This window comes from Fragaria vesca, linkage group LG3 (assembly GCF_000184155.1).
Source record: "Fragaria vesca subsp. vesca linkage group LG3, FraVesHawaii_1.0, whole genome shotgun sequence".
Classification (NCBI taxonomy): Eukaryota; Viridiplantae; Streptophyta; class Magnoliopsida; order Rosales; family Rosaceae; genus Fragaria; species Fragaria vesca.
In genome coordinates, this window is record NC_020493.1 from 7,975,438 (window position 1) to 7,998,346 (window position 22,909).

General features: G+C 39.6%; 5 protein-coding genes and 1 non-coding gene across 6 annotated transcripts in view; 4 read left to right on the plus strand and 2 right to left on the minus strand.

Moving 5' to 3' along the window:
- The first annotated feature begins 2,997 nt into the window (after positions 1–2,997).
- Positions 2,998–8,723, plus strand: LOC101309330 (homeobox-leucine zipper protein HOX32-like). Its single transcript, XM_004293941.1, has 18 exons — positions 2,998–3,360; positions 4,529–4,688; positions 4,965–5,080; positions 5,169–5,259; positions 5,375–5,470; positions 5,562–5,675; positions 5,782–5,865; positions 6,003–6,158; positions 6,243–6,317; positions 6,412–6,518; positions 6,616–6,805; positions 6,912–7,100; positions 7,195–7,275; positions 7,389–7,523; positions 7,614–7,939; positions 8,023–8,134; positions 8,223–8,372; positions 8,532–8,723. The coding sequence occupies exons 1-18, from the start codon at positions 3,146–3,148 to the stop codon at positions 8,676–8,678; spliced, it is 2,544 nt and encodes an 847-aa protein (XP_004293989.1). The 5' UTR covers positions 2,998–3,145; the 3' UTR covers positions 8,679–8,723.
- Positions 8,724–13,263: 4,540 nt separating this feature from the next.
- On the plus strand, positions 13,264–13,354 carry TRNAY-GUA. The gene is given in 2 exon segments: positions 13,264–13,300; positions 13,319–13,354. It is a non-coding gene; the product is annotated as a tRNA-Tyr (tRNA).
- Positions 13,355–13,459: 105 nt separating this feature from the next.
- Positions 13,460–15,773, plus strand: LOC101309620. Its single transcript, XM_004293942.1, has 3 exons — positions 13,460–13,622; positions 14,378–14,530; positions 15,441–15,773. The coding sequence occupies exons 1-3, from the start codon at positions 13,504–13,506 to the stop codon at positions 15,541–15,543; spliced, it is 375 nt and encodes a 124-aa protein (XP_004293990.1). The 5' UTR covers positions 13,460–13,503; the 3' UTR covers positions 15,544–15,773.
- Positions 15,774–17,071: 1,298 nt separating this feature from the next.
- Positions 17,072–17,641, plus strand: LOC101296272 (BES1/BZR1 homolog protein 1-like). The gene is made up of 2 exons (XM_004295558.1): positions 17,072–17,293; positions 17,384–17,641. Exons 1-2 carry the CDS (start codon positions 17,072–17,074, stop codon positions 17,639–17,641), a joined length of 480 nt encoding a protein of 159 aa, XP_004295606.1.
- Positions 17,642–17,683: 42 nt separating this feature from the next.
- LOC101309914 (DNA-damage-repair/toleration protein DRT111, chloroplastic-like) lies at positions 17,684–20,945 on the minus strand. Its single transcript, XM_004293943.1, has 2 exons — positions 19,998–20,945; positions 17,684–18,333 (listed from the first exon to the last, which is right to left on the minus strand). The coding sequence occupies exons 1-2, from the start codon at positions 20,859–20,861 to the stop codon at positions 18,037–18,039; spliced, it is 1,161 nt and encodes a 386-aa protein (XP_004293991.1). The 5' UTR covers positions 20,862–20,945; the 3' UTR covers positions 17,684–18,036.
- A 779-nt stretch (positions 20,946–21,724) lies between these two features.
- Positions 21,725–22,909, minus strand: part of LOC101296554 (protein lap4-like) — a 2,544-nt gene continuing 1,359 nt past the window's right edge. The window contains exons 2-3 of the mRNA XM_004295559.1: positions 22,063–22,780; positions 21,725–21,970 (exon numbers count right to left, since the gene is read on the minus strand). Coding sequence (XP_004295607.1) covers positions 22,265–22,780 — 516 coding nt within the window. The 3' untranslated portion in view covers positions 21,725–21,970; positions 22,063–22,264. The remainder of the gene's footprint in view (positions 21,971–22,062; positions 22,781–22,909) is intronic.

Sequence of the window (22,909 nt, forward strand, 5' to 3'; positions counted from 1 at the left end):
AACCTGTGAAATGTAAAGTCAATTGCTTTTCTACTCCATCATCTTCTTCTCTCTTTTGTTTGCTCTTTCTCTCTTTCTCACTCTCTTGGATTCTTCCCAGTGAAGGCATAAATATTTGTGGGAAACACTCTCAATTGGCACCATAAAAGTGAATGCTGGTGCTGCAGCTAGCTCAGCTGGTTGGTTGGTGCTGCTTGTAGACCTTACTTCACCCACAAAAGTGGATTTTAGGGTTTGCATTCTATCTTTCCAGTTTGAAACTTGAAACGAAAATATATTCAAGTAAAATTAACAGTTCTTATTTGTTAATTAGATTCTATATATTCAGCAAGCATGTCAATTGCAATGAACCCAGAAAATTATGTGGACTCAAGCCCCAGTACATTTGTTCATACCACCTGGCATGCATTTTATAAGCATGAAGCTGAATAGTTGATGATGACAATGCACATGAGATTGTATGACATAATCATATGAATATTAGGCATAATTATATTTCCTCTGTATATTTATATATGTAGGCTAATAATCTATGTATAGCTAGCTACAGTTACTAATCACTTGTTCTATTGAATTAGAGACAATTACCACTTTCTTGGTACTCAAAAATTAATCAGTGGTTCTGAGTCCTTAATGTTTCTTGAGCTTCTTAACTGTAATTTAAGGTGTATCTATTAGCTTTAATTGTATTCATGCACTAGCATCATTGAAGATTATTCCATATATCAGAAACACAAACAAATAAAGAATTGTTCAAACTCTTATTGAGAAGCTGATAATCACGATAGGGCTCACGATACTTAGTTTAACTGTATAAACATGCATGAACTTCATATATATACTTTTGTATAAATAATTTCAAAGTCACACCCGATTTTAGAATCGAGTATATATGTTATAGGTTTATATCAATGATTTCGTATGGCACTGTTCAAATGCATGTTGTCTTCTTTCCTGTCCCCTCGATCCCACCTTTTCCACCACCAACAACAACACCAAGAAGAACAATCCAAAACTCGATCGATCATTTATTCAACAAAATTAAGTTGTCTAGATGGTTTGGCATTTTGGCCACTATCACGAGTTATGCGACAAAGATGTAGCGACTCCATGAAATATAATTGAGGATCTCAACCGATGCAGACCTATCAATTTTCCCAAGTGATCTGAAACCACCTGTGAAGAAAGATCCAATCTTCTTTGATTTCTGCTATCCATCTGTGGCTGTCTCTATATAAATGGAAGTTTTCATCATCCATATATATGATTATATGATAACAGAATCATGTATAGAACTATAGATATTGTTTTAGCAGATCAACTTCAGCCAGTACACTAGTTATTCATCTGGCAGCAATGTTAAAGCAATTATTTAGGGTGATCGATCACTCACTACTTTTTGATATATTCATTTCGAAACAACCCTTAAACTTTAAAAAATAAACATATAATTTAAGGGCTAAATCTTTATCATCGCACATTTTATTTTGACACAACAACAATATTTTAGTGAATTGATACACCGGTAATATCATAGGATGAATACACATATTTTGTAGATTCATACGACGGCAATGTCAACCACATCGTTCTTGTCATGAATCAACAGTCAAGTTAACCCCAAGACCAAGTAAAATTTTTTTTTTTTTTGAGAACGCCAAGACCAAGTAACATGAATCAAGACTCTTGGCAAAACTGAAAACCCTAGCTAGTATCATCAATTCCGGGTTGCGGGTTCCCGGGTCACACCCATCCTGGCCACCCACGCACCCGGTCAGCCATTGAAAGCGTTACAGGGTACACTGCCCCATTTTCTGATATCCTCTCTGCCTTGCATGCGTGAACCCCACTGCCCCACACTGTCTCTCTTCTCCTCTCATGCCTACCTCATACATCCATCATTACATACCATATATACACAATGATACTGATGATATATACAACTACATACATACATACCCATATGTATCCATGCAGATCAATCAGAAACACACTAATCCCTACTGGGAAAATCGAAAGAAGCCCAAAAGCGTCAGTGTCACGGTTTCACCTTCCCGTTACACTCCATGAAAACACAGTTCAAGATCTGCAAAGCTTAATCCAGCTCCCAAAGCCAGCTATTTTGACTTGACCGGAGAGAGAGAGGCGGAAGGATTAGGCGCACAAAACATTAAAAACCTAATATCAAATCAAAACTTTTAACGAGAAAAGATGTAAAGGAAAACGTTGCTGGCTGGCTGGTCTGGTTTTTGGTGTTTGAATAACAGTGTCAGGGCTTCGGGTCTCTCCCAGACACGACCTGCCCTGCAAAACTCGACCAGGCTCACATCGTATCATATCAAGCTCGATCCCCCTCTTGGCTCTCCTCCCCTCTTTTGGTTTTATTCTTTTTCCTTTTTCCTTTTTCTCTCTTAAACCTCACATCAGACACAGTTCTTGAGGTTATCAGAAAATTAATTAAGAAAAGATTTATTATATGAAAGTTTGCATCTTTTTGATTATTTATTGGTGGGCATGGGTGAGTGAAAAACCCAAAGAGTGAAAAAAGAGGAGAGAGAGTTTATTAAAGATTTTCATTTGGCTCTTTGTTTTCTTCTGCTTGCTCTCTCTGTCCAACTCACCACAACAACAACAAACACCAAACACAAAACACATTCTCTCTTCCTCTTGGCCTCTCTCTATTTCTTTCTGTGGGTTCTCTTTGTTTTTTCTTTTCTTTTCTTGTTCACATTCTCGAGATTTGAGTCTGTGGAGGAACAAAACCATAAGCCAACAACTTCTGTTTGAGAGCTAAGCAGAGCTTAACTAGCAAAGCAGAAGCCTTTAGTACACCCTTCCCACATTTCTCTCGTTTCATAGTTGTCTTTTGAGAGAAAGAGAGAGTAAAGCTAGCTAGAGAGATCATTGAGTCGTCTGATGAAGGATAGAGGAGGCTCTCTTGGTTGAGAGAGCCTGCCCAACAGAGAAGAAGAAGACGAACAACACCAGCTATTCCTAGCCTTAGCTTAACTCTCACAAAAGCAAAGCACCTTTCTTTCTTCACCCATTGTTTTTCTGTCCTAAACAGTGAGCCCTCTGGCCCTTTTTAACTAGCTCAAAAACACTCTGGGTCTCTGTTTTTCCATCTGGGTTTGGTTCAATTTGCATGGCACTTGTTATGCACAAAGAAAAACACAACAACAATCAAATGGATTCAAGCAAGTATGTGAGGTACACACCAGAGCAAGTTGAGGCCTTGGAGAGGGTCTACTCTGAATGCCCAAAGCCTAGTTCTTTGAGAAGGCAGCAGCTCATTAGGGAGTGTCCTATTCTTTCTAACATTGAGCCCAAACAGATCAAAGTCTGGTTCCAGAATCGAAGGTATCAACAAATCAGAAGCATTTGTACACCATTTTGTTTAATCTCGTTGGAGTTGTTTTAAAATGACCTCATTTTTATGTGATTTGCTCTGTTTCTTGTTCTTGGTTTTCTTTTATTTTACTATTATTTGCTTATATGGATCTCATACTCAGATTTTTTTTTCCTTCTGTTTTTCAAGAGATAAGTTGGTTTTTGTGGTTTCAACTGAAGAGGAAATGTGGTTTGGTTTTAGAACAGGTTCTTAACCGTTTGCAGAAGCAGACTAAAGCAGAGTTTCTTTGAAGAGAAAAAGACAACTTTTTGTTATTTAATAATGCAAATCTAAAGCTTCTCTTTTGTTTTTGAAAGGTTCTCTTTAATTTGCATCTCTGTAAAAATTTAATTTCCTTTTATGGAAATTTAGGTTGGACTTGGAGTTTGTTCTTTCTCTTCCATTTTTATTTATTTGGGCTTGTTTGTTTGTTTTTAGATAGATGACAATTTTCTTCTGCAAACGGGTTTTCTGTAAATTTTGAAGGAAAAGGACAGTTGATTTAAAATCCTTTTCTTATTTTGTTACATTTGATTTATGGGCGTCTCTGTTTTAGTTTCTGTTTTCCCAAATGCAAGCAGAAATTCCTACCGGTTCTTGGGTTTTCTTTTTGATCTTTGTAGAAACCCAGAAAGGTGTGGTTGAATGTAAATATTGCTTTTGCGTCTTTTGGGTTTTTAATGAAGGATAATGACTTCTCAGTTCACTTTTTTGGATTCTTATTCATTTTCTGTGGTTCTTTCTATGTCTCACTGTTTTCCAAGTTGTTGTTGTCTTCAACACCTTCAATCTAGTACACAATTCTTTAAACTATCAAAACTGGATTCTATGGCTTAGTAATACTGGTCCCATGAATTAATGGGAATGCAGTAACCCTAGTCTGAAATCTGTACTACTCTGGATGCTTTTAATGTTAACCTGTGTTTGATGACAACTTGCTGTGATACGTGGAATTAAACAAATGAGAATTTTCAGCATTTCAAGATTTTTGTATTATGCAGTTTATTATTTATCATCTTTTGTCACTGTTAACATAATTTGCATTATCTTAATTTAATCAGCTGCTGGTGTAATTTTATACCATCAACTGGAACTAGTGTAACTTTGCATTTTCTCATCTTTTTCTTACTGTAATAGATGTCGCGAAAAGCAGAGGAAGGAATCGTCTCGACTCACAACAGTGAATAGAAAGCTGTCTGCCATGAATAAGCTGTTAATGGAAGAAAATGACCGCTTACAGAAGCAAGTCTCTCATTTGGTTTATGAGAATGGATTCATGAAAAATAAACTGCATAGTGTAATTCCCTTTCACCTTTAATCAGTCTTTTTGAGTTGTAGATAGACCATAATTCTGTGTTCTGGCACATATAAAGCTTTTCTGATTCTCCTGGTTTTACATTTGTACTTGCTTCCTTAGATTCCGTACCTATATCTCTAAACTGGTTCTTCAGAATCTCTTACCAAGGTTTAATACCTTCATAGGCTCTGCTGTGTTAAAAGTGGATATACATTCCAATGATGTATTGATGTTAATGAAGACACATTCTAATTTTTCTTTTCCTATTGCAAGCAGGCATCTGGAACGACCACAGACACTAGCTGTGAGTCTGTGGTCATGAATGGTCAGCACCAACAACAGCACAACCCAACTCCCCAGCATCCTCAAAGGGATGCTAACAACCCAGCTGGGTAAGTAAATGTGTCCTTGGATAAATCAGTTGCATCTAGTTGGTTTATGATATAGTATCATGAATAACTTCTTATTTTTTTATTTCAGTCTTCTAGCAATTGCGGAGGAGACCTTGGCAGAGTTCCTTTCCAAGGCTACTGGAACTGCTGTTGACTGGGTCCAGATGATTGGGATGAAGGTAATTTATCTTGATTCAATCAACATGCAGAAATACATACATCCACTACTGAATTGCATTGTCAGTTACTTTTATATCACCTTCTATATCTAACTATACCAGTAATAATTTTCAGCCTGGTCCGGATTCTATTGGAATCGTTGCTGTTTCCCGCAACACCAGTGGGGTAGCAGCACGAGCTTGCGGTCTTGTGAGCCTTGAGCCCACAAAGGTACAGATCCTCATTTGTCCTCGTTACATGTACATATGTTTAGCACTTAAAACACTTTCTCATGCTTCTGTTGTTTATTTTCTTATTGTAGGTCGCGGAAATTCTCAAAGATCGTCCATCGTGGTTTCGGGATTGCCGTTGCCTTGATGTACTGAGTATAATTCCTGCTGGGAATGGTGGAACAATTGAGCTCTTATACATGCAGGTTTGATTTTGTGAATTGGTGCTTTTTGAATGCATGTTTCATCAACTTGAATTCTTTTAAAATGCATAATGCTTAATTTTCTTAATCGATACATCTTCTTTACCAGATTTATGCTCCGACAACATTAGCTGCAGCTCGTGACTTTTGGACGCTAAGATATACTACAACACTGGAAGATGGTAGTCTTGTGGTAATTCAATAACTTTATTCTTTGTATTCTAAGATGGTGAAATATACATAAAAATTGATCTTACTTACCTCGATTTAAAATCTATGGAGTTGAATGGGGTTATGTTGCATCTTACCATTTCGATATTCCATTTACAGGTCTGCGAGAGGTCATTGACTTCTTCTACTGGTGGCCCAACAGGGACCCCATCTCCAAGTTTTGTGAGAGCCGAGATGCTTCCTAGTGGCTTTCTTATCCGACCGTGTGAGGGTGGTGGCTCCATTATTCACATCGTCGATCATGTCGATTTAGATGTGAGAGAATATCTGTTTAGCACTTGTCCCTTCAAACCTTTAGTCTATTTAATTGCCTTATTGAGTGCCATTCTATATGTCTAGGCCTGGAGCGTTCCTGAAGTTCTGAGGTCACTTTATGAATCATCCAAAATTATTGCTCAAAAAATGACTGTTGCAGTAAGTGTTACATGCATAAGTCAGTAAAGTCGATTACACTCTGGTCTATTCTTCCTCCTCGTTCACAATTAATTTGCGTAATTTTATTGTTCAGGCCCTGCGTCACATAAGGCAGATAGCTCAAGAGGCCACTGGAGAAATTCAATATGCTGGGGGTCGCCAGCCTGCTGTATTGAGAACTTTTAGTCAAAGGCTCTGCAGGTAAACCACCCGGAAAGTCAATTCTCTTCCCTCACTCATTACTCTTCATCTACTTTTATAATAATGTTACTGAGAATTTTTGGAATATGGGCTACAGAGGTTTCAATGATGCTGTTAACGGGTTTGCGGATGATGGTTGGTCCCTTTTGGGTAGTGATGGTGCGGAGGATGTGACTATTGCCATAAACTCATCTCCAAACAAGTTTCTTGGTTCACAGTATAACACATCAATTTTTCCATCTTTTGGAGGAGGGGTGCTGTGTGCCAAGGCATCAATGTTGCTGCAGGTATGGCATGTGAAAGTTGATTGCATTACCTGGGTACGAATTCATTGTAATATTTATGTCTGATTGCACGGATGATTGCCTTATGACTGTTCATTGGGGTGTGCAGAGTGTTCCTCCTGCTCTGCTTGTTCGTTTTCTGAGGGAGCACCGATCAGAGTGGGCTGACTATGGGGTTGATGCATACTCTGCTGCATGTCTTAAAGCTAGCCCTTACGCAGTTCCTTGTGCAAGACCAGGTGGCTTCCCAAGCAGCCAGGTCATTCTACCTCTTGCGCCCACTGTGGAGAATGAGGAGGTAATGGCAAAACTTATTTCAATCATTCCCGAGTTCTAGATCAAACTTGTATATTATTCTGGTACTAAAATGTCTATTGCTCACTCTTGTGCAGTTCTTAGAGGTTGTTCGGCTAGAGGGTCATGCTTACTCTCCTGAAGATGTTGCTTTGGCACGAGATATGTTCTTATTACAGGTTAGTGTTACTGACTCATGTATAAATGTATGCATTCCCAGATATGGAAGTTCAGTATGTTTATCATCACAGATTTTCTTATTAACACAATTTCCTGATAAATACTGAGGCAGATGTGCAGCGGGGTTGATGAAAATGCAGTTGGTTCCTGTGCTCAGCTTGTGTTTGCACCTATAGATGAATCATTTGCCGATGACGCTCCTCTGTTGCCATCTGGTTTTCATGTCATACCATTGGATGCCAAAACAGTTCAGTAACATCTCTCTTACTGATCTCACAGTATTTTGTGTATCCATCTGCTGTGATTATAATTGATTCATCTTTTTTCTATGTTCCAGGACGGACCAGCTACAAATCGGACATTGGATTTAGCCTCTACACTTGAAGTAGGAGCCAGCAGTGCTCGTCGAGTTAATGAGGGTGATGCAAATAGTTACAACCTTAGGTCAGTTCTGACCATAGCCTTCCAATTTACCTTTGAGAATCACATGCGCGACAGTGTAGCAGCTATGGCTCGCCAGTATGTGCGCGGTGTTGTTAGCTCTGTTCAAAGGGTAGCTATGGCTATTGCCCCTTCCCGTCTCAGCTCCCAAATAGGACCAAAAGCCCTTCCTGGCTCTCCTGAGGCTCAAACTTTGGCACGCTGGATTTTTCAGAGCTACAGGTACAACTCTCAAATGAGCACCATGATCCATATCTTACCAGTGATAATTGCTGTTCACTGAACATTTGGTAATTACTTTTCAGGATCCACACTGGGGCAGAGATCTTTCGACTCGAGTCCCCATCTGGTGATGCTGTTCTGAAGCAGCTTTGGAATCATCCTGATGCAATCATGTGTTGCTCTGTGAAGACAAATGTATGTTCCTGCATTCTTTTCAGGTTAAGCCAACTTATAGAAGTACATGTTAGTACATACTCAACATGGTTGTTAAATTATATTGCAGGCATCTCCGGTGTTCACTTTTGCAAACCAGGCAGGCCTTGACATGCTTGAAACAACTCTTGTGGCCCTCCAAGACATCATGCTTGACAAGATTCTGGATGAAGCTGGACGGAAAGTTCTCTGCTCGGAGTTCTCCAAAATCATGCTCCAGGTAATGCCGCCTACCTACTGTACTAGTTGGATTAGCTATTATGCTTAGAGTGGACACATGCGCATGATCCCAAATATGTTTGCTTTCTCTTATGTTGTATTGATTTCTTATAGAGCAACTTTGCACTCAATTTCTAACCAAGTTTTCTGGATCTTTCAGGGCTTTGCGTTTCTGCCAGCTGGTATGTGTGCTTCTAGCATGGGCAGGCCAGTATCTTATGAGCAGGCTGTTGCGTGGAAAGTTGTTAACGATGAAGATTCCAACCATTGCCTGGCACTCATGTTCACAAACTGGTCTTTTGTGTGATGGGGATAATAGATTCCCAATAATACTTAAGCTATCTATTAATTAAGTTATGTAGTTACTTTCAAGACTGCCCTAGACATTTATCTTAATGTAGCCAGTAGCAGCAGAATTTCATGGAGACTCTCAAGTCTCCACTATGGATGCTTATAATTTGGCTGAATCAACGAGTATGGTTAGTATGCAATTGCAGTCTACTTGTGGCATCATATCTTGTGGCATCATATTACTGCAATCCACTTCATGCCTTTCAACTCTCATTACCAGAAAAAAAAAAAAAAAAAAAAAAAAAAACTACATTGGATGGAACCTGACCTAGTTTTACAGTAGTTCTCTACTAGCCATTGTTTGAATTTAACCTTTTGTAGGGTTCCCTAATCAAAAATCCACAGCAATCAGCTAATTAAAATCCACAGCAAATCAATACACTACTCTAAATGGTTTCAGATAGGTCTGCTGACAAGTCATTTTCCAAGCAGTAGAAGCCATTACTTTGGCATAAAACCCCAGCAGTCTGCTGCATTTCTGCAACTCTTATCTCTATAGGGGGAGGAGGACAAAAGTTTCATGAAGGCATTAAAGCAAGGACAAATGGAGAGACAGTGCCCTTACCTATTAGCTAGGCTCCATCATAAAGTGCAAGGCCAAACAATCAGCTTGCACTTGTCTGTTCAATAAATGAAAAGACCTCCCAAATCTATGAAACCTCAGAATCATGATGATATATGGAGCCAAGCTGATCACACAGTGATATATTCTGAACTGAGTTTGACTCGAACCAGATGGATTTCCAAACTGGTGGAGAAAGTTTGATCATGACTACCTATTATTAGCTTGAAACAAATTTTAAAACCATTGGAGGAACTTGTTACTCATTTCAGTTGAACAATGAAAACAGCTATACCCAACTAGAAATAAATGTGAAGGGTCTGATCTTTAACCACACCAGCCAGCAGTTCAACTGTTTGTAGTAAAATTTGGATTTGTAAAATTTCCCAGTCCAGGACTCGATGGGATTTGAAAATCCTTTCCAGAAAAATAGTAGACGTCACCTGATGGATTCTGGGGGTAGTGATCATGTGGGCGTGGCTTCAAGTGAAGTCATAAGGTCCCAGTCGTTTGACTTATCCCAGCTGCATGAATCATGGATCATAATACATGTAAAATCAAAATACCATTCAGAAATCCAAAATCCTGTTTGGTATTTAGTAACAGTCCAAACGCTACATGCGTACAATACCAAGAAAACAATGAAACAGTACCAAGTACTCACCAGATGTACAATGATGATTTCTGATCGCAATGATACCCTCCTTAAACTTTGGTCTTTGCATTTTACTTCCTAAATTTCAAGATGCCGTTGAGTTTTGTTAGTTTAGTGTATCATTAATTAGGTCTTTTATCCTATCGTTTTATATTAAGTAAATTACGGTTAAAATTACATCGTATACTTGCATCCTTGCCGTCTATACAAGATGTAATTGTGTATTTTGATGTAATTCAATTCTATAACTCATTTCCACATCAAACGTACACCAAGAGCTTGGGAGTGAAAACCTATTTACCATGGAGCAGTACGCAATAAATGAACTTGGAGGGATAACACAGCAGCAATTACTCCGAGGATCAAGAACCAAACCAGAGTCCCATAATTTGAAAAAAGGGGACCAGAATCGTTATTTCTGTTTGTTAAAGGAGGGGATTCAGATCCATCAGTGGACCCAAAAAGAATCTCAGTCACTCTCTAACTTAACTTTTCTCTCTCACTCACAGAAGCTCGCAGAGTTCACAGAGCTTCAGACCCATGCCAATGGCTACCACACAGAACCCTGATCGAAACCCTAGAAATGGTCAAGGAAGATGACGACACAGATTGCCCCATTCAACACTCACCCAGATCACCATCAACTCTGTTCGAGCCACGTCTGCATCCCCTTCAATCAAAAGGCGTGCCCTAAAAACCCATGCCTGTGTACCCCTCTCCAGTCTGCTGTGCTTTATTGCTCCTCCTCTACGTATACGTTGCTAACCCTATTCTCTCTGCAGCTGTATTCTACTGCTACCTAGACAGTAAAAGACTGCAGCTACTACTGTAAACCCTAGACGGTAATTAATTAACTTGTTATCATGTGATTTGACAAGGGATATCAAGGACACGACCAAATAAAGGCTTACTGGTTTTGGATCTGCTTGCTTGGATTGGGGAAATTTACCACAAGTGTAAATTATTTGATTTGATTGGGGGAGGAAGAGGATCAACCAAGTACCCACATCCCAGTCTTGTCATGTCCAGTCGTGCCTGCTTTTCACGTTACCGGATACAGTGTTTCATTACACAATTCAAAGTTTAAAATCTGGGAAATATGAAATATCCGTCTAACATCAAATCAATTTATTCCACCTTCTTTTTACTAACTTCATAGGCGAGTAATTACACTTGTGTGGGGGTAACATCTATATTGGTAAATTAACACTTTAACAGTACGTACTAGCTACCAGTTAATTGCTACTATTTTGATGTATTCTTCACAATTGTTGGTTAAAAATTCTAAGCCATATATAGAGCCTTCAAATCAAAGAGCATACGTTAAGATTGGATCAATATTATGTCACATAATTGAAACGAGTACAAACTTATATTCAACATTGTTTTGGCTCAAATCGTCTATTTATGTTGGTTTAAGCGCATCTTTCTTTGAATCATTTCTCTAGAACTACAATTTACAGCAAGTGATCAGCACTTTCAACAAGAATTTCCAGTAGTTAGCAATAATCTTACTCAATTTTACTGCAGGGATTTATATACAGAACCATACCAATGCACGTGACAATGACAATGGTGTATATCATGCATGCCAACCATGCCCATACATCATCATCTTCAACCATGCCCATACATCATGGTTATTCATCAATGGGAGGTCATATTGGGAAACAGCAGTTACATGGGGTTGGGGACCCTGCCCCCTGGAGGGAACTCTCTCTTTTACCTTTTCAGCGTCTTCTTAAAGGGGATGTGTGACTGTGTGAGTGCGAAAGGGGCATTGTAAAAAAAATTGAGTCTCGTGCTATCCATCCTAAGCTGATCTAACTTTGCGTATTTTGTATCCTCAGCCAGTAAAAAGTAATATTTATTGACATGATCTCTCTATCTTTTGGTGCAGAGAGTAAATTAAAGTCACTGTCCTCGCATGGAGACTCGCTCCCAGAATTGTTTTTTCAGTTTGATTTCCAGGTGCATGGCTGGAGACTCTCAGACCTTTCTGCACAAGCGTGCCTTGAAAAAATGCTTACTGCTTCCAACAACAAGAAAGATCACTTTAAAAATGGAGCTGCATTGAGATATTAAACTACAAAGATCCCCAGCTTTTGCTGGATACCTAATGGTACCTAGGGTCAGGTTTTTGTTGCTTAATTGACTGACCTCTGTGGGTGAAAGAAATCTAGGATCTTTCGGTTTTTGCAGCTCTTTAAGATTTGGTAGGGTGGCAAGGTTGGATTACTAGACTATCATGATCTGAGAGCATGAGAGAGAGAGAGAGAGAGAGAGAGACTTCCAGGGTGCTTTAATTGCAAGTCGTTGGGTTTAGCCGTTTAGGGTTATGACTAGGGGGAAATTGAATATGTCTTGTTTTGTGAGATGGGTTTTGGAGGGATTTTAAGGGTTTTAGGGGACTGTGAAGAGGGTTTTGCTGTATTGGGGAGAAGATGCAGACTATGCACCAGTAGCTAGAAAGGATTACGATGATGAGGACCATGAGGTAGGTTTTTGGGTCTTGGTAATATTTGTTTGTTTGAACTTTGAAGAGGAAGGTGATTTTGTGGATGTGGTTGGGGGATTTTGGGAACTAATTAACTAGTGTGGAGTTCATGATTGTTTCCTTCATATCTTAATAGGGTTAGTGTTGGACCAAGCAAGAAACAAGTTGGCTCTTTTGGGTTCAAATTTCAGACATTTGCATTTAGTACCCAACTAATACCCAATAAATTTCAACGTATAATTGTGTGTATAAGGTGGTACATAGTTGTAGCAGTTAGCAACTTATAGGACTGCTGTGGCTTCTCTTTTATTTCTTCACCTTTTATGATGTGTAGGGTTCTATTATCTTTTTAAACATGAAAAATGTATTTTGCATATATTCTTCTAGTGAAACTTGTACATAAGTTTATTTAACAATTCACTCAACCTATTACCTATGTCAAATTATTACTTATTCAAAAAAGGAACTGAAATTTACACTCCTTACACTCTCACTTTCCTCTTTTGATAATTTAAATTTTGTCTTTAGTGACATATGTTTTGTCTATTTATGAAAACTTACTCAAAAAAGAAAAGTAGGAGTGTGAATTGTAAAATACAGAGCGTAAATTTATCTCCCTATATATATCATAAAAAATTATGGAAGAAAATCGATTGATATATAGATAGCTATCGTCTTAGTCTTTGAAAATAGAAAACGAAATCTTCAAAAACACTCACTTGTTCAAAAATATGAACAAAAGACCAAGTAAAATTGTTGTTTCCAACTGTGTATCTTGTCCGAACACATCTCTGTTAAATAGCTAGATTATCGGGAAGTATCAACAACCGACCTTAGCTCAGTTGGTAGAGCGGAGGACTGTAGTTGGTACAACCATCAGGTATCCTTAGGTCACTGGTTCGAATCCGGTAGGTCGGATTTCCTTTTATCCATTCAACTTTTTTTCATTCACTCCACGTTCAATGGGCCTTATAGAGTAATTGGGCCTTGCTTTTTAAATGGTCCAGTCCAGTTGTTGCAACTCTTCTTCTTGTTTCTTCTGATCACCATAGTTGCAGAGCGCGAGAATGGAGCAGCAGAATGAGAAAGAAGCGATTAGGGAAGCATCAGTGGAGGTCTCCAATGAATTCAAAACCCTAATTGATGCCCACGATTTGGATTCCCTCAAACAACTGCAGCATCTCATGTATTGTTCTCTCTCTGCCTACTGAGCTTAAAGTTTGGATCTTTATTTGTTTTTGTGGTTATATTGGTTATTAAATCTCTAATGTGCACTGTAATTCTATCTTGGTATATCACCCAATTGGGTATTTGTAAATTCCTGTTGAAAAAGGAAGAAACTTGATTGATGCTTTGTTTTTAGTATTGTGATTACTGTGTATTTGTGTATTGAAGATGAGTCCTTTAATTAATGGTATCAAATAGAGAGGGCAGTGATTGATTTTGCAATAATATGAGTTGCATGAGTACTTAGATTGCTTGTATGCAGAATGTAAAGGGTAGGGAGTTGGATTAGCATTCACAGTTTGCTTGCTTGTTGTGATTATAATCTGGTGGACTTTGATAGTTAGATGCTGAAATGCAAAAGATTGAATATTTGCATCTTTTCTTGAGGATTATCTGTGAAAAATTAGCACAGGCTACCATGGATGGTGTAAGATTTTAGTTATCTAGTTGAGGTATGTACGGTCTGACTTCATTGTAGGAAGCTTGGATGGAAGTATTTCCGTTGAGACTTCCTTTTTCATATTACTTTTACTACAATAGTAGCAGTAACACTATGCGGTCTGTCAGGGTTAAGATGTCGGCTTATATTGAAATTGCTGTACTTGCTACATTACATGATATGTGGTTGATCTCTTGCTGGTTGCCTGTTTTGTTGCATTTTGGATAACCTTTTTTATTTTCTGTAACACATTTCCTTTCCTCCTATAATTGCAGATTGGGGAGGTTGCAAGATGGCAATGCGGTTCTGTCACACTATAATGAAGTTTCAGAGAACTGCTTTGCTGAGGTTTCTGGAGATTTCTCTAGAAACACACGCCTTTTACGGTCTATGAAGTCGGATCTTGAATACATATTTCAGAAGTTAAGGTGTGATCATCGCTTTCTCTTATTATTTAAAGTACTCACCTGTGTTTGTGAATTTCTATCTGGCTATACTGTTGCTTGTTCTGGCTCTTGATGGTTTCTAGTCTGGATATTCTTTCTGGCATGCGTATATGAATTTTTAGTATAGTTTCTTACCACATATAAGCACACTATTTAACAAAGATACAAAGGGATAGAATAAAAACCTATCAGCCGTATCTGCAAAAAACAAAAAAAAAAGCTCTTTAGCTTGTACATATTCTAGAGGGTAAAAGGGTTTGACAACTTAAGGTTGTACCACTTACTACAATTCGATTGGAGAAATTTAAGAATATATCTCATCCCACAAAACTAAAAGGTCACAAAGACACATATGCACAGAAGAACAAACCAGGCTGAGCCCTGTGAATTCATGTGATTTACTGATTTCTCAGCTTCATAGAAAAGGTCAGTTTGGTTCTAGGAATTTCATCTGCAGTGTATTTGAGGTTCTGAGTGAGTATGAGGATAAGCTGTATATTAGATACTTATGACTATCATTAACATGTATTTCCAGCATCAAGGCTTAGAGTATCATGGCATACTTTTGTTTCTGCAAAATTTACCTTCAGGGTTTAATATTCAATTTGGTAGTGATTTCATTTCATCATCCATCCATTTAATGATGACGAGGTTTCTATTTAACTCACAGACCTTGCTCTTTGTTGGCTTCCTGTCCCCATGTTAAACCTTTTGTGCTTCATTACTATGCCATCACTAAACACAATGTTTATTAATTTTTTAGCCATCTACATCTTTTACTATACTACCAACCCTCCAAAATAGTTGTGTTCTTGTCATATTCTTCTTTTAGACAGAAAATTCTTGTCGTATCTACCAGGGAATGACACAGATTTTTGTAATATGACAATAGGAGCATGAAGTCAAGAATTTTGGCTACCTATCCAGACGCATTTCCAGATGACTCTAAACAAGAAGTGCATGACCAAAGACCAGACCTTGAAATGCCTCTGTGATGTTAGAAAGCATATTCAAGTTTTCTTCTGAACGCCCAGCGCAGAGCATTATAAAGCATAGTCAAGTTCTGTAACATTAGAAAGCATATTCAAGTTATGTAAACGATTACTTTTCGTTTTGGTTGGTGCGGATCTGTGTGAATAATTTGATCTTCCCCAGATGATTTTTCAATATCTGTAGGTGATTTGACCGAAATGAGAAGTAATCCAATTTGCAAGTATTGTTTTTTTCTTCTTTTATCAAGATTAGAATGAGAACATTGGGTTATTGATTCCATTTTTTACCTTTGGGTCGAACAAATGCTACTGATAAGCTAATATGGCATCATAAAACGGACATATCTACTAATAGCACAGAGGATGAGAAGCGGACGTCCGCACCGTCCGTTCTTCACCCTCCGGCGCCGACGACGGCGCGCCTCCACCCCAGAATACTCCAGCAGCGTCCCCGACCACTTTCCCTCCCCGGTTAGTCCGTTCTTTTCCAGTTTCAGGTGAGATTGATCTTGTTTGAAGTTTTGGGTGATCTCGTCGGAAAACTGGAAAAGAACGGACTCGCCGGGGAGGGAAAGTGGTCTGGAACGCTGCTGGAGTGTTCTGGGGTGGAGGCGCGCCGTCGTCGGCGCCGGAGGGTAGAGAACGGACGGACGTACGCACTTTAAGCCGATTGCGGACGTCCGCTACTCATCCTCTGCTACTAATAGTGCTTATTTTATGGCGAGAGATATTGCTAAATGTTGGCACCCTCTCCTGTGGATCCGAACAGTAAGTTGTGGAAGGCAATCTGGAATGCGATGGCTACTGCCTTGCAATATCAGCAGGTGGTGTTCGAAACTGATTGCCTACTTCTACAGCAGGCTATATATCAAGAAGATGCAGACTTTTTTGGGACTACTTGTATCTGAGTTTAAGGATTTCCTTCATCAACATCCTGGATTTCAAGTTAGGCATGTGCATCGACAATGTAATAGAGTAGCTCATGTACTCTGCAAATCATGCTTTGGTCCTTCAAGAAAGCCAAAGTCGGTTTGTTGTTGCTCCACCTTTACAAGGGATGTCATTGTAAGTGATTGTAATCAATTAGTTCAATGAAATCTTTATTTTAAATAAAAAAACAAGAAGAAGATTAAATAAAAAAAAGAAGAAGATTAAAATGAGAAGTAATTCAATTTGCAAGTATTGTATTGATCTTCTGCAAACTAAACTAATTACTTTAGTTTTAAGTTTATAGCTCCTGCTAAGTTCTTAAGCAGCATATGGAAAAACTTGAGACATGCAATTTTGACTCTTCACACCTATTCTTGTAGTCTCTCAGTCTCTCGCTATCATGCAAAACGAAGACACAGTGCATGCAGTTTGCAGCCATCTCCATTGGTTATTCTTTACCGCGTGGCTCTCTCCCACCCATCCGATGCTCACCAACTCCAACCTACAAGGCTCTGTCTGAAAGCTCACACTTTTCATTCCCATTTCCGTTTATTATTGGAGGTTGAAGAGAGTGACCAGAGAGCACTAGTAGCAGTGGGAAATGGCGGGAACCAGTGGAAGTGGGAGGAGTGAAAGTGAGAAAGAGAAGACGAAGATGAGGGAGAGGCAGAGAAGGGCCATCACCACTAAGATCTTCCATGGTTTGCGCAAACATGGTGGCTACAAACTCTCTCCTCGCGCCGACATCAATGAGGTCCTCCGCCATCTTGCTAACGACGCCGGCTGGCTTGTGGAACCTGATGGCACCACCTACCGCTCCAATGTACCTCCTCAATCTTTTTACTCTCATTCCCTTTCTCTTCTTAAATCACTCTGTTAACTTGTACTATTGCTATGTGAAATGTGGGAGAAGGTAGTGAATTGCTGTCCGGCTTGTGGAATCTCCAAAGCAAGCATTGCCACAGCAATAGCAACACCGAGCAGCAGTGTGGTCATGGGTGGTGGTGAATGTTCGACCACAGCTTCGCCACTTCGACTCCCTGAATTTAACAGCAGTGGCAGTGGCACACACTCCATTTCACCCTTGCCCAACATGCCCGAAGGTGACCTAAACCAGCAGGAGGCCAGGGCATCCAACTACACCACTCCTGTTGCTTCACCTCGCTCTTAAAACACATAAATTACACAAAATTTTAGAGTTGGTTTGAAATGCAAACTAGTGTTGCAGTATGCTGTGGTAGAACAACCCACTTTATGCAATCAAATTTGTTTCAACATCTCCTAGTTTTTACAACTAACAGCATCCAGTCACAAATGCATTATGATCAGAGACTAAAGAATAGAGTTTCACAACAAGATTGGTAAAGACATTTACTTCACCTCATGTAGTTTATAGTTTTCCATCAGCTTGATGTTCACAAAAATAGACTGCAAGTTTGGATGCCATGACTGCCAGCAAGTAACGCTTTCTAACTCTAATCATGGAAATGTGAATCCAAGACTACCCTGTATTTCTCAGTAACTTTACAGATGAGGAAAAACTAAATTGCAAACGGATTTTGTAACTCAAGTGAAACCCGGGATTTCCCCTGGCATTGGAGCCAATTCATTGTTACCGAACCGCTCCTCGTCATAGAATGAGGCACGGACCACTCTACCTCCAAAGTATCGACCATCAAGGTCAACCAATGCTTTGGTTGTTTCTTCAGGTCTCTCAAACTGCACAAAGATTCTTACCGCTTCATCCACCGGGAAATTTGGCTCTGTTATCTCAAATATGAGCACCCGGGTCACTGTACCATACTTTGCACACTCTGATGCAACTTCATCTTCTAACTCGTCATCCACCTGACCAGGTCCCACCTTCAAGAACAAAGGAGATCATGTCAGCTTCCCCTTTCTATATCAGGCATTCAAATAAAACAAGCACGGAGACATGATTATTTTTTCCCTCTTTAGCCTGATTGTTTTTAATACTATGTAAGTTCCTAATATTAAACTCATCAATTTCCTGAAAATCAAAGAATATTCTAGCAAGTTGTCTCTCTCAAAGTGAAATTGCAGGGAGAACACATTGTCAAACTCTATACGGAAGATGAACTTACAAAGTCTGTACAAATCTTTACGACATTTTCAGGTGAAGGAGAATTAATCCTCAACTATCTAAACATCTAAGGACTACTCTGATCCAGTACTGATGGTTTACTTGAGGTTTATTTAAGGGACACTAATGGCATACTAGATAGAAATAGTGGTTGAGATTATGAATAAGAAGAATTATAGATGATAAATTTGGATGTAGGCACTAAGAGCAGGAGTCACCACAGTATCTCAGAACCTTTAGGATAGTCTTTAAGGTGGATCTTATGAAAGGACCTAAGAGTCCACCACAGTGAATCAGAACCTGTAAGACAATCCTCAAGTGGATCATATGAAAAGATCTAAGAGCTACTAAACTCACTATAGTTCTAGACGTGATTCTACAAACCAACAAGTACGCCTAGAGTACAAGGCAGTAGACAATGATCCCTAGAGTACAAGGCAACATAAACAGCCCTCTGTAAAGTTTATAGACATAACCCCGGTAGTCAACTAAGTTAACTTAATAAAGCAATCTGATCGATCAATTTAGGGTCAGAAACTTGAACTTATAGAATAATGATTTTCTATGCTAAACTAGATAGATGTAGGCGCTATGGATGTAGGCACCAAGAGCACGAGTCACCACAGTATCTCAGAACCTTTAGGACGATCTTTAAGCTGGATCATATGAAAACACCTAAGAGCTAACTAACCACACTACAGTTCTAGATGTGATTCTACAAACCACCAAGTACACCTAACCCCCAGTAGACAATGATCCCTAGAGTACAAGGCAACATATACAGCCCTCTGTAAAGTTTATAGACATAACCCTGGTAGTCAACTAAGTTAACTTAATAAAGCAATCTGATCGATCATATTGTAAAGTAATGTTTTCAACAGTTAAACTTATAAAGTAATGTTTTCCTATGCTATACTAGATAGTCAGTTGTAAGCATAAAATGAAGAAAATATAAATTTTACACACTAGAAACATGTACATTTTAACAAGTTCTCTGTAGTAAATTGTTCACTTCTTCAGCTTCAATACACATGTTAGCTTTTATAGAAGCAACTCAATGCTCAAAAACAAAACTTATTATACCTTTAGTTAAACCAAGTGGAAACTAACTATGCATATACCATTTATCCCAACGAAATAAGCAATACACTGGATTTAACTAGTTCTTAGTTTCTGGTTTGAATTCACATTGGCCTGTACTATACTAGATTTCTAGGCTTGTTTAGAGTCAAACTAAAACCAGGACATATCCACATTTTCATCTGACAATAACACTAATGCAACATGCCAACAATCGAAGGTACATTGCACACTCTACTAATTCAAGCTACTGTAAGTCACATCATCAGTTCATCACACAAAGAACAAACTACCATTTTTTCAAACAAATGCATACACCATCAACGGTAAACCACACACATACCATGTTTCTGAGCAGCAGCACCCGAGTGGGCGGCCCATTGAGATTGACACCCTTGGCCTTCTTCTCCGGCTTTGTTTCACTTGCATTCACAATCACCCCGGCTCGCCTATCCGTCTTCTTAGCCATCAAAGGAGTAGTAATCCCCTGCTCCAGTTTCCCAAGCCCCTGCCCCTGCTTCCACCCCATTTTCGCCATCATTCTCTGCGCCGCAGTCATCTGCCCTCCAGCTCCCACCCCCAGTCCTCCGCTCTCCGACTTCCCAATCATAAAACCATCCGCATCGCTCGGCGGAGACGGCGACCTTGGAGCCACCGGAACCGCCGCAGAGCCACTCATCGCCGCCCTTCTCCTCCACGCTTCCTCGCCGGAAATGTTCAGCCTTGAATCATCTCTTTCTCGATCTCTATCCCTCTCTCTTTCTCTTTCTCGTTCAACTTCTCTCTCCTCCCTCTCTCTCCTCTCCTTCTCCTCCTCCTCCATCCTCCGCCGATCGAGCTCCCTCCTCACCTCGGCCTCCATCGCCTTCTTCTTCCTCTCCCTCCGGTACTCCTCGTAGTCGTTCGGCCTGGCCGGATCGTACTCCTCCAGCACCGTCGACGTGACGCCGACCAACGCCGTCTGCACCGCGTCGCTGTAAATCACAGGCGCGGCGGCCACCGGAGACGCTGCGATTTTAGCCGCCGTAGGCTTGGGCTTGGGCAGGGATTTGAGGATCGTCTGCGGTGCCGCGAAAATCGAAGAGGGCTTGCGGAGGGTTTGCGGCGCCATTTTGGTGGTGCTGGACCAGACGGTGGAGTTGGTGGGCTTGTTGTCCTCGTCCGCCGAAGACGGCGGAGGGAGGTCGCCGTAGAGCCCGCCTAGCATTTTTTGTACTCTTTGGGGATTAGGGATTTGAGATTTTGAGAAGAGAGTTGGGATTTTAGGGTTGAAGGGAACCCATGGTAGAGAGATGAGAGAAGGTCTCTGTGCTTCTCTTCCACAGTGAACAACCTATTTCACTGGCGCTGTAATAACTTTTACCCTAGAGCATCCAGTTTTACTCTTTTAAATGTACTTTACAGCTCGGACGGTGGAAATTTTACCACAGTATTAATATTTTTGAAACTTCATCGGATATTATTATGTCATAAAAATACAATAGGAAAATGAAATGAATATATTAACTTCACGGTCTGATTCGGTCATCTCAACTGAATTTCATTTGCTTTCCTTATAAATTCTAACTTGAGTGTCAGATAGGTCGGTATCAGTCCAGACGTCCATCTAACTAGTCGCTGTTATTTCATAAGCTTTCGAGTAGATACTCAACGATCTAACTATTCGCTGCTATCTTATAGACTTCTGAGTAGATACTTAACGAAAGCATATTTCATAGCAAGATCTCACTAAGAGAAATGTAATATAAAAAAAGAAGAAGTCATAATCTCAATACAATTGGTCTTGTCTACAATTGTTGCCTATTTGAAATGACCAAGCTTGAATTGTCTACAAACGTGAATTCAATGCAATAGAAGACATTCTAAACTTAGGTATCCTCCAATATCTTAACTTCATCTCAACTAAAAGCAGAACCATAAATAGATCAATCCTAGATCAATATTACTGGAATCAATTACATGAAACAATACGTAAGAACTGTTTGTACCAAGTGTTTAAAGTAACCCATGTCACATAACATACACTAGAACCATTCTGCTCCACTTCTTCACACACAAACCTCAGATCTCCATCCTCCCTCACCCTAATATCCCCATTAAAATTCTCCTCACCCTCCTCCCCATCATACTCAAACCCGAACATGCTAATATCAATTCCTCCCCCAAAATCACCATTCCCAAAAGGTGGTTCATCTGATATTACTTTATAAACCCAGCAGCATCGTTCGTGTTGAAAGATCGCGATCGAGTTGACCATGACATAAATCCAGATTGGTGCCTCTGCCGTTGGCCATCACTGTCGTATTTCGAGATCGACTTCAAAAAATATGACAATGCAGAAAAAGCAGGTCAGTGAGATATTATCACAACCCAATTAAGATTTTTTGTTGTATTGAAATATTAATTACCTGGAATCCAACTATTAATCATCCCCGTCACGGATGATCATAGCATTATTGCCACCTGAATCTTTTTGTTGGACGATGAAGTTCCCGTTCTGGTTCCCCTTCATCATCGTGTACTTCCCCGGTAAAGCTGTCATCTGATACTAATGATGCCACAGCTGCCCCTTCTATGTTTTCAAAATCAGAAATGCTAGCATTGCCATCCCTATATCTTTCTTGTGCCAAGTATTTCACCACTTACATGATCACCATCATTCTCTTGCATATTAGCCAGGTGGACCCCGAAACTTTTTAGGAGCAACCCGTCATAGTGACGACGATACATAACTCGAACCACACGATCCACCAACTCTAGCTCCTTGAAAGCAATACATATCAGACACACTAATACATGATCATGAGCGGATGGCTCTGTTGCTTTTGCTTCAAAATGGCAGTGCTTACTGAAATACCGTTTTTTATCAATCACAACCGTCACAAAATAATAGTCGTCAAAATGATCTTCTGTAATTTCAAAAACAACACAGACAACCAATCCTATTTTCTCAACCTTCAGATTCCTAGGGATTCTTATCAAAATTTCACACATATTTTCATGACCGGGAAGCACACTTGCATCCACCTCACCGCTATCAAACCACTTTGGAACTTCAATTTCCAGGAGACTTGGAAGCATAAGATTCCAGGACAAGACATGCTGATCTAAGCCGGCCTGCACCATCTGCAAGATGCATATGGTTGTGTTAACTGTTAGTAGCCAAAATTTTACAAAAAACATAAATAATTATATTTGTGCATGTGGGGAGAGAGAGAGAGAGAGAGAGAGAGAGAGAGAGAGAGAGAGAGAGAG

Coding starts and splice junctions, on each gene's coding strand:
- LOC101309620 (XM_004293942.1), top strand. CDS start 13,504: ATGGAGCAGCAGAATGAGAAAGAAGCGATTAGGGAAGCATCAGTGGAG. Junction 13,623..14,377: donor AAACAACTGCAGCATCTCAT/GTATTGTTCTCT, acceptor CTATAATTGCAG/ATTGGGGAGGTTGCAAGATG. Junction 14,531..15,440: donor TACATATTTCAGAAGTTAAG/GTGTGATCATCG, acceptor ATATGACAATAG/GAGCATGAAGTCAAGAATTT.
- LOC101309330 (XM_004293941.1), top strand. CDS start 3,146: ATGGCACTTGTTATGCACAAAGAAAAACACAACAACAATCAAATGGAT. Junction 5,260..5,374: donor TCCAGATGATTGGGATGAAG/GTAATTTATCTT, acceptor AATAATTTTCAG/CCTGGTCCGGATTCTATTGG. Junction 5,866..6,002: donor TGGAAGATGGTAGTCTTGTG/GTAATTCAATAA, acceptor TTCCATTTACAG/GTCTGCGAGAGGTCATTGAC.
- LOC101296272 (XM_004295558.1), top strand. CDS start 17,072: ATGGCGGGAACCAGTGGAAGTGGGAGGAGTGAAAGTGAGAAAGAGAAG. Junction 17,294..17,383: donor GCACCACCTACCGCTCCAAT/GTACCTCCTCAA, acceptor ATGTGGGAGAAG/GTAGTGAATTGCTGTCCGGC.
- LOC101309914 (XM_004293943.1), bottom strand. CDS start 20,861: ATGCTAGGCGGGCTCTACGGCGACCTCCCTCCGCCGTCTTCGGCGGAC. Junction 18,334..19,997: donor TGCTGCTGCTCAGAAACATG/GTATGTGTGTGG, acceptor TTGTTCTTGAAG/GTGGGACCTGGTCAGGTGGA.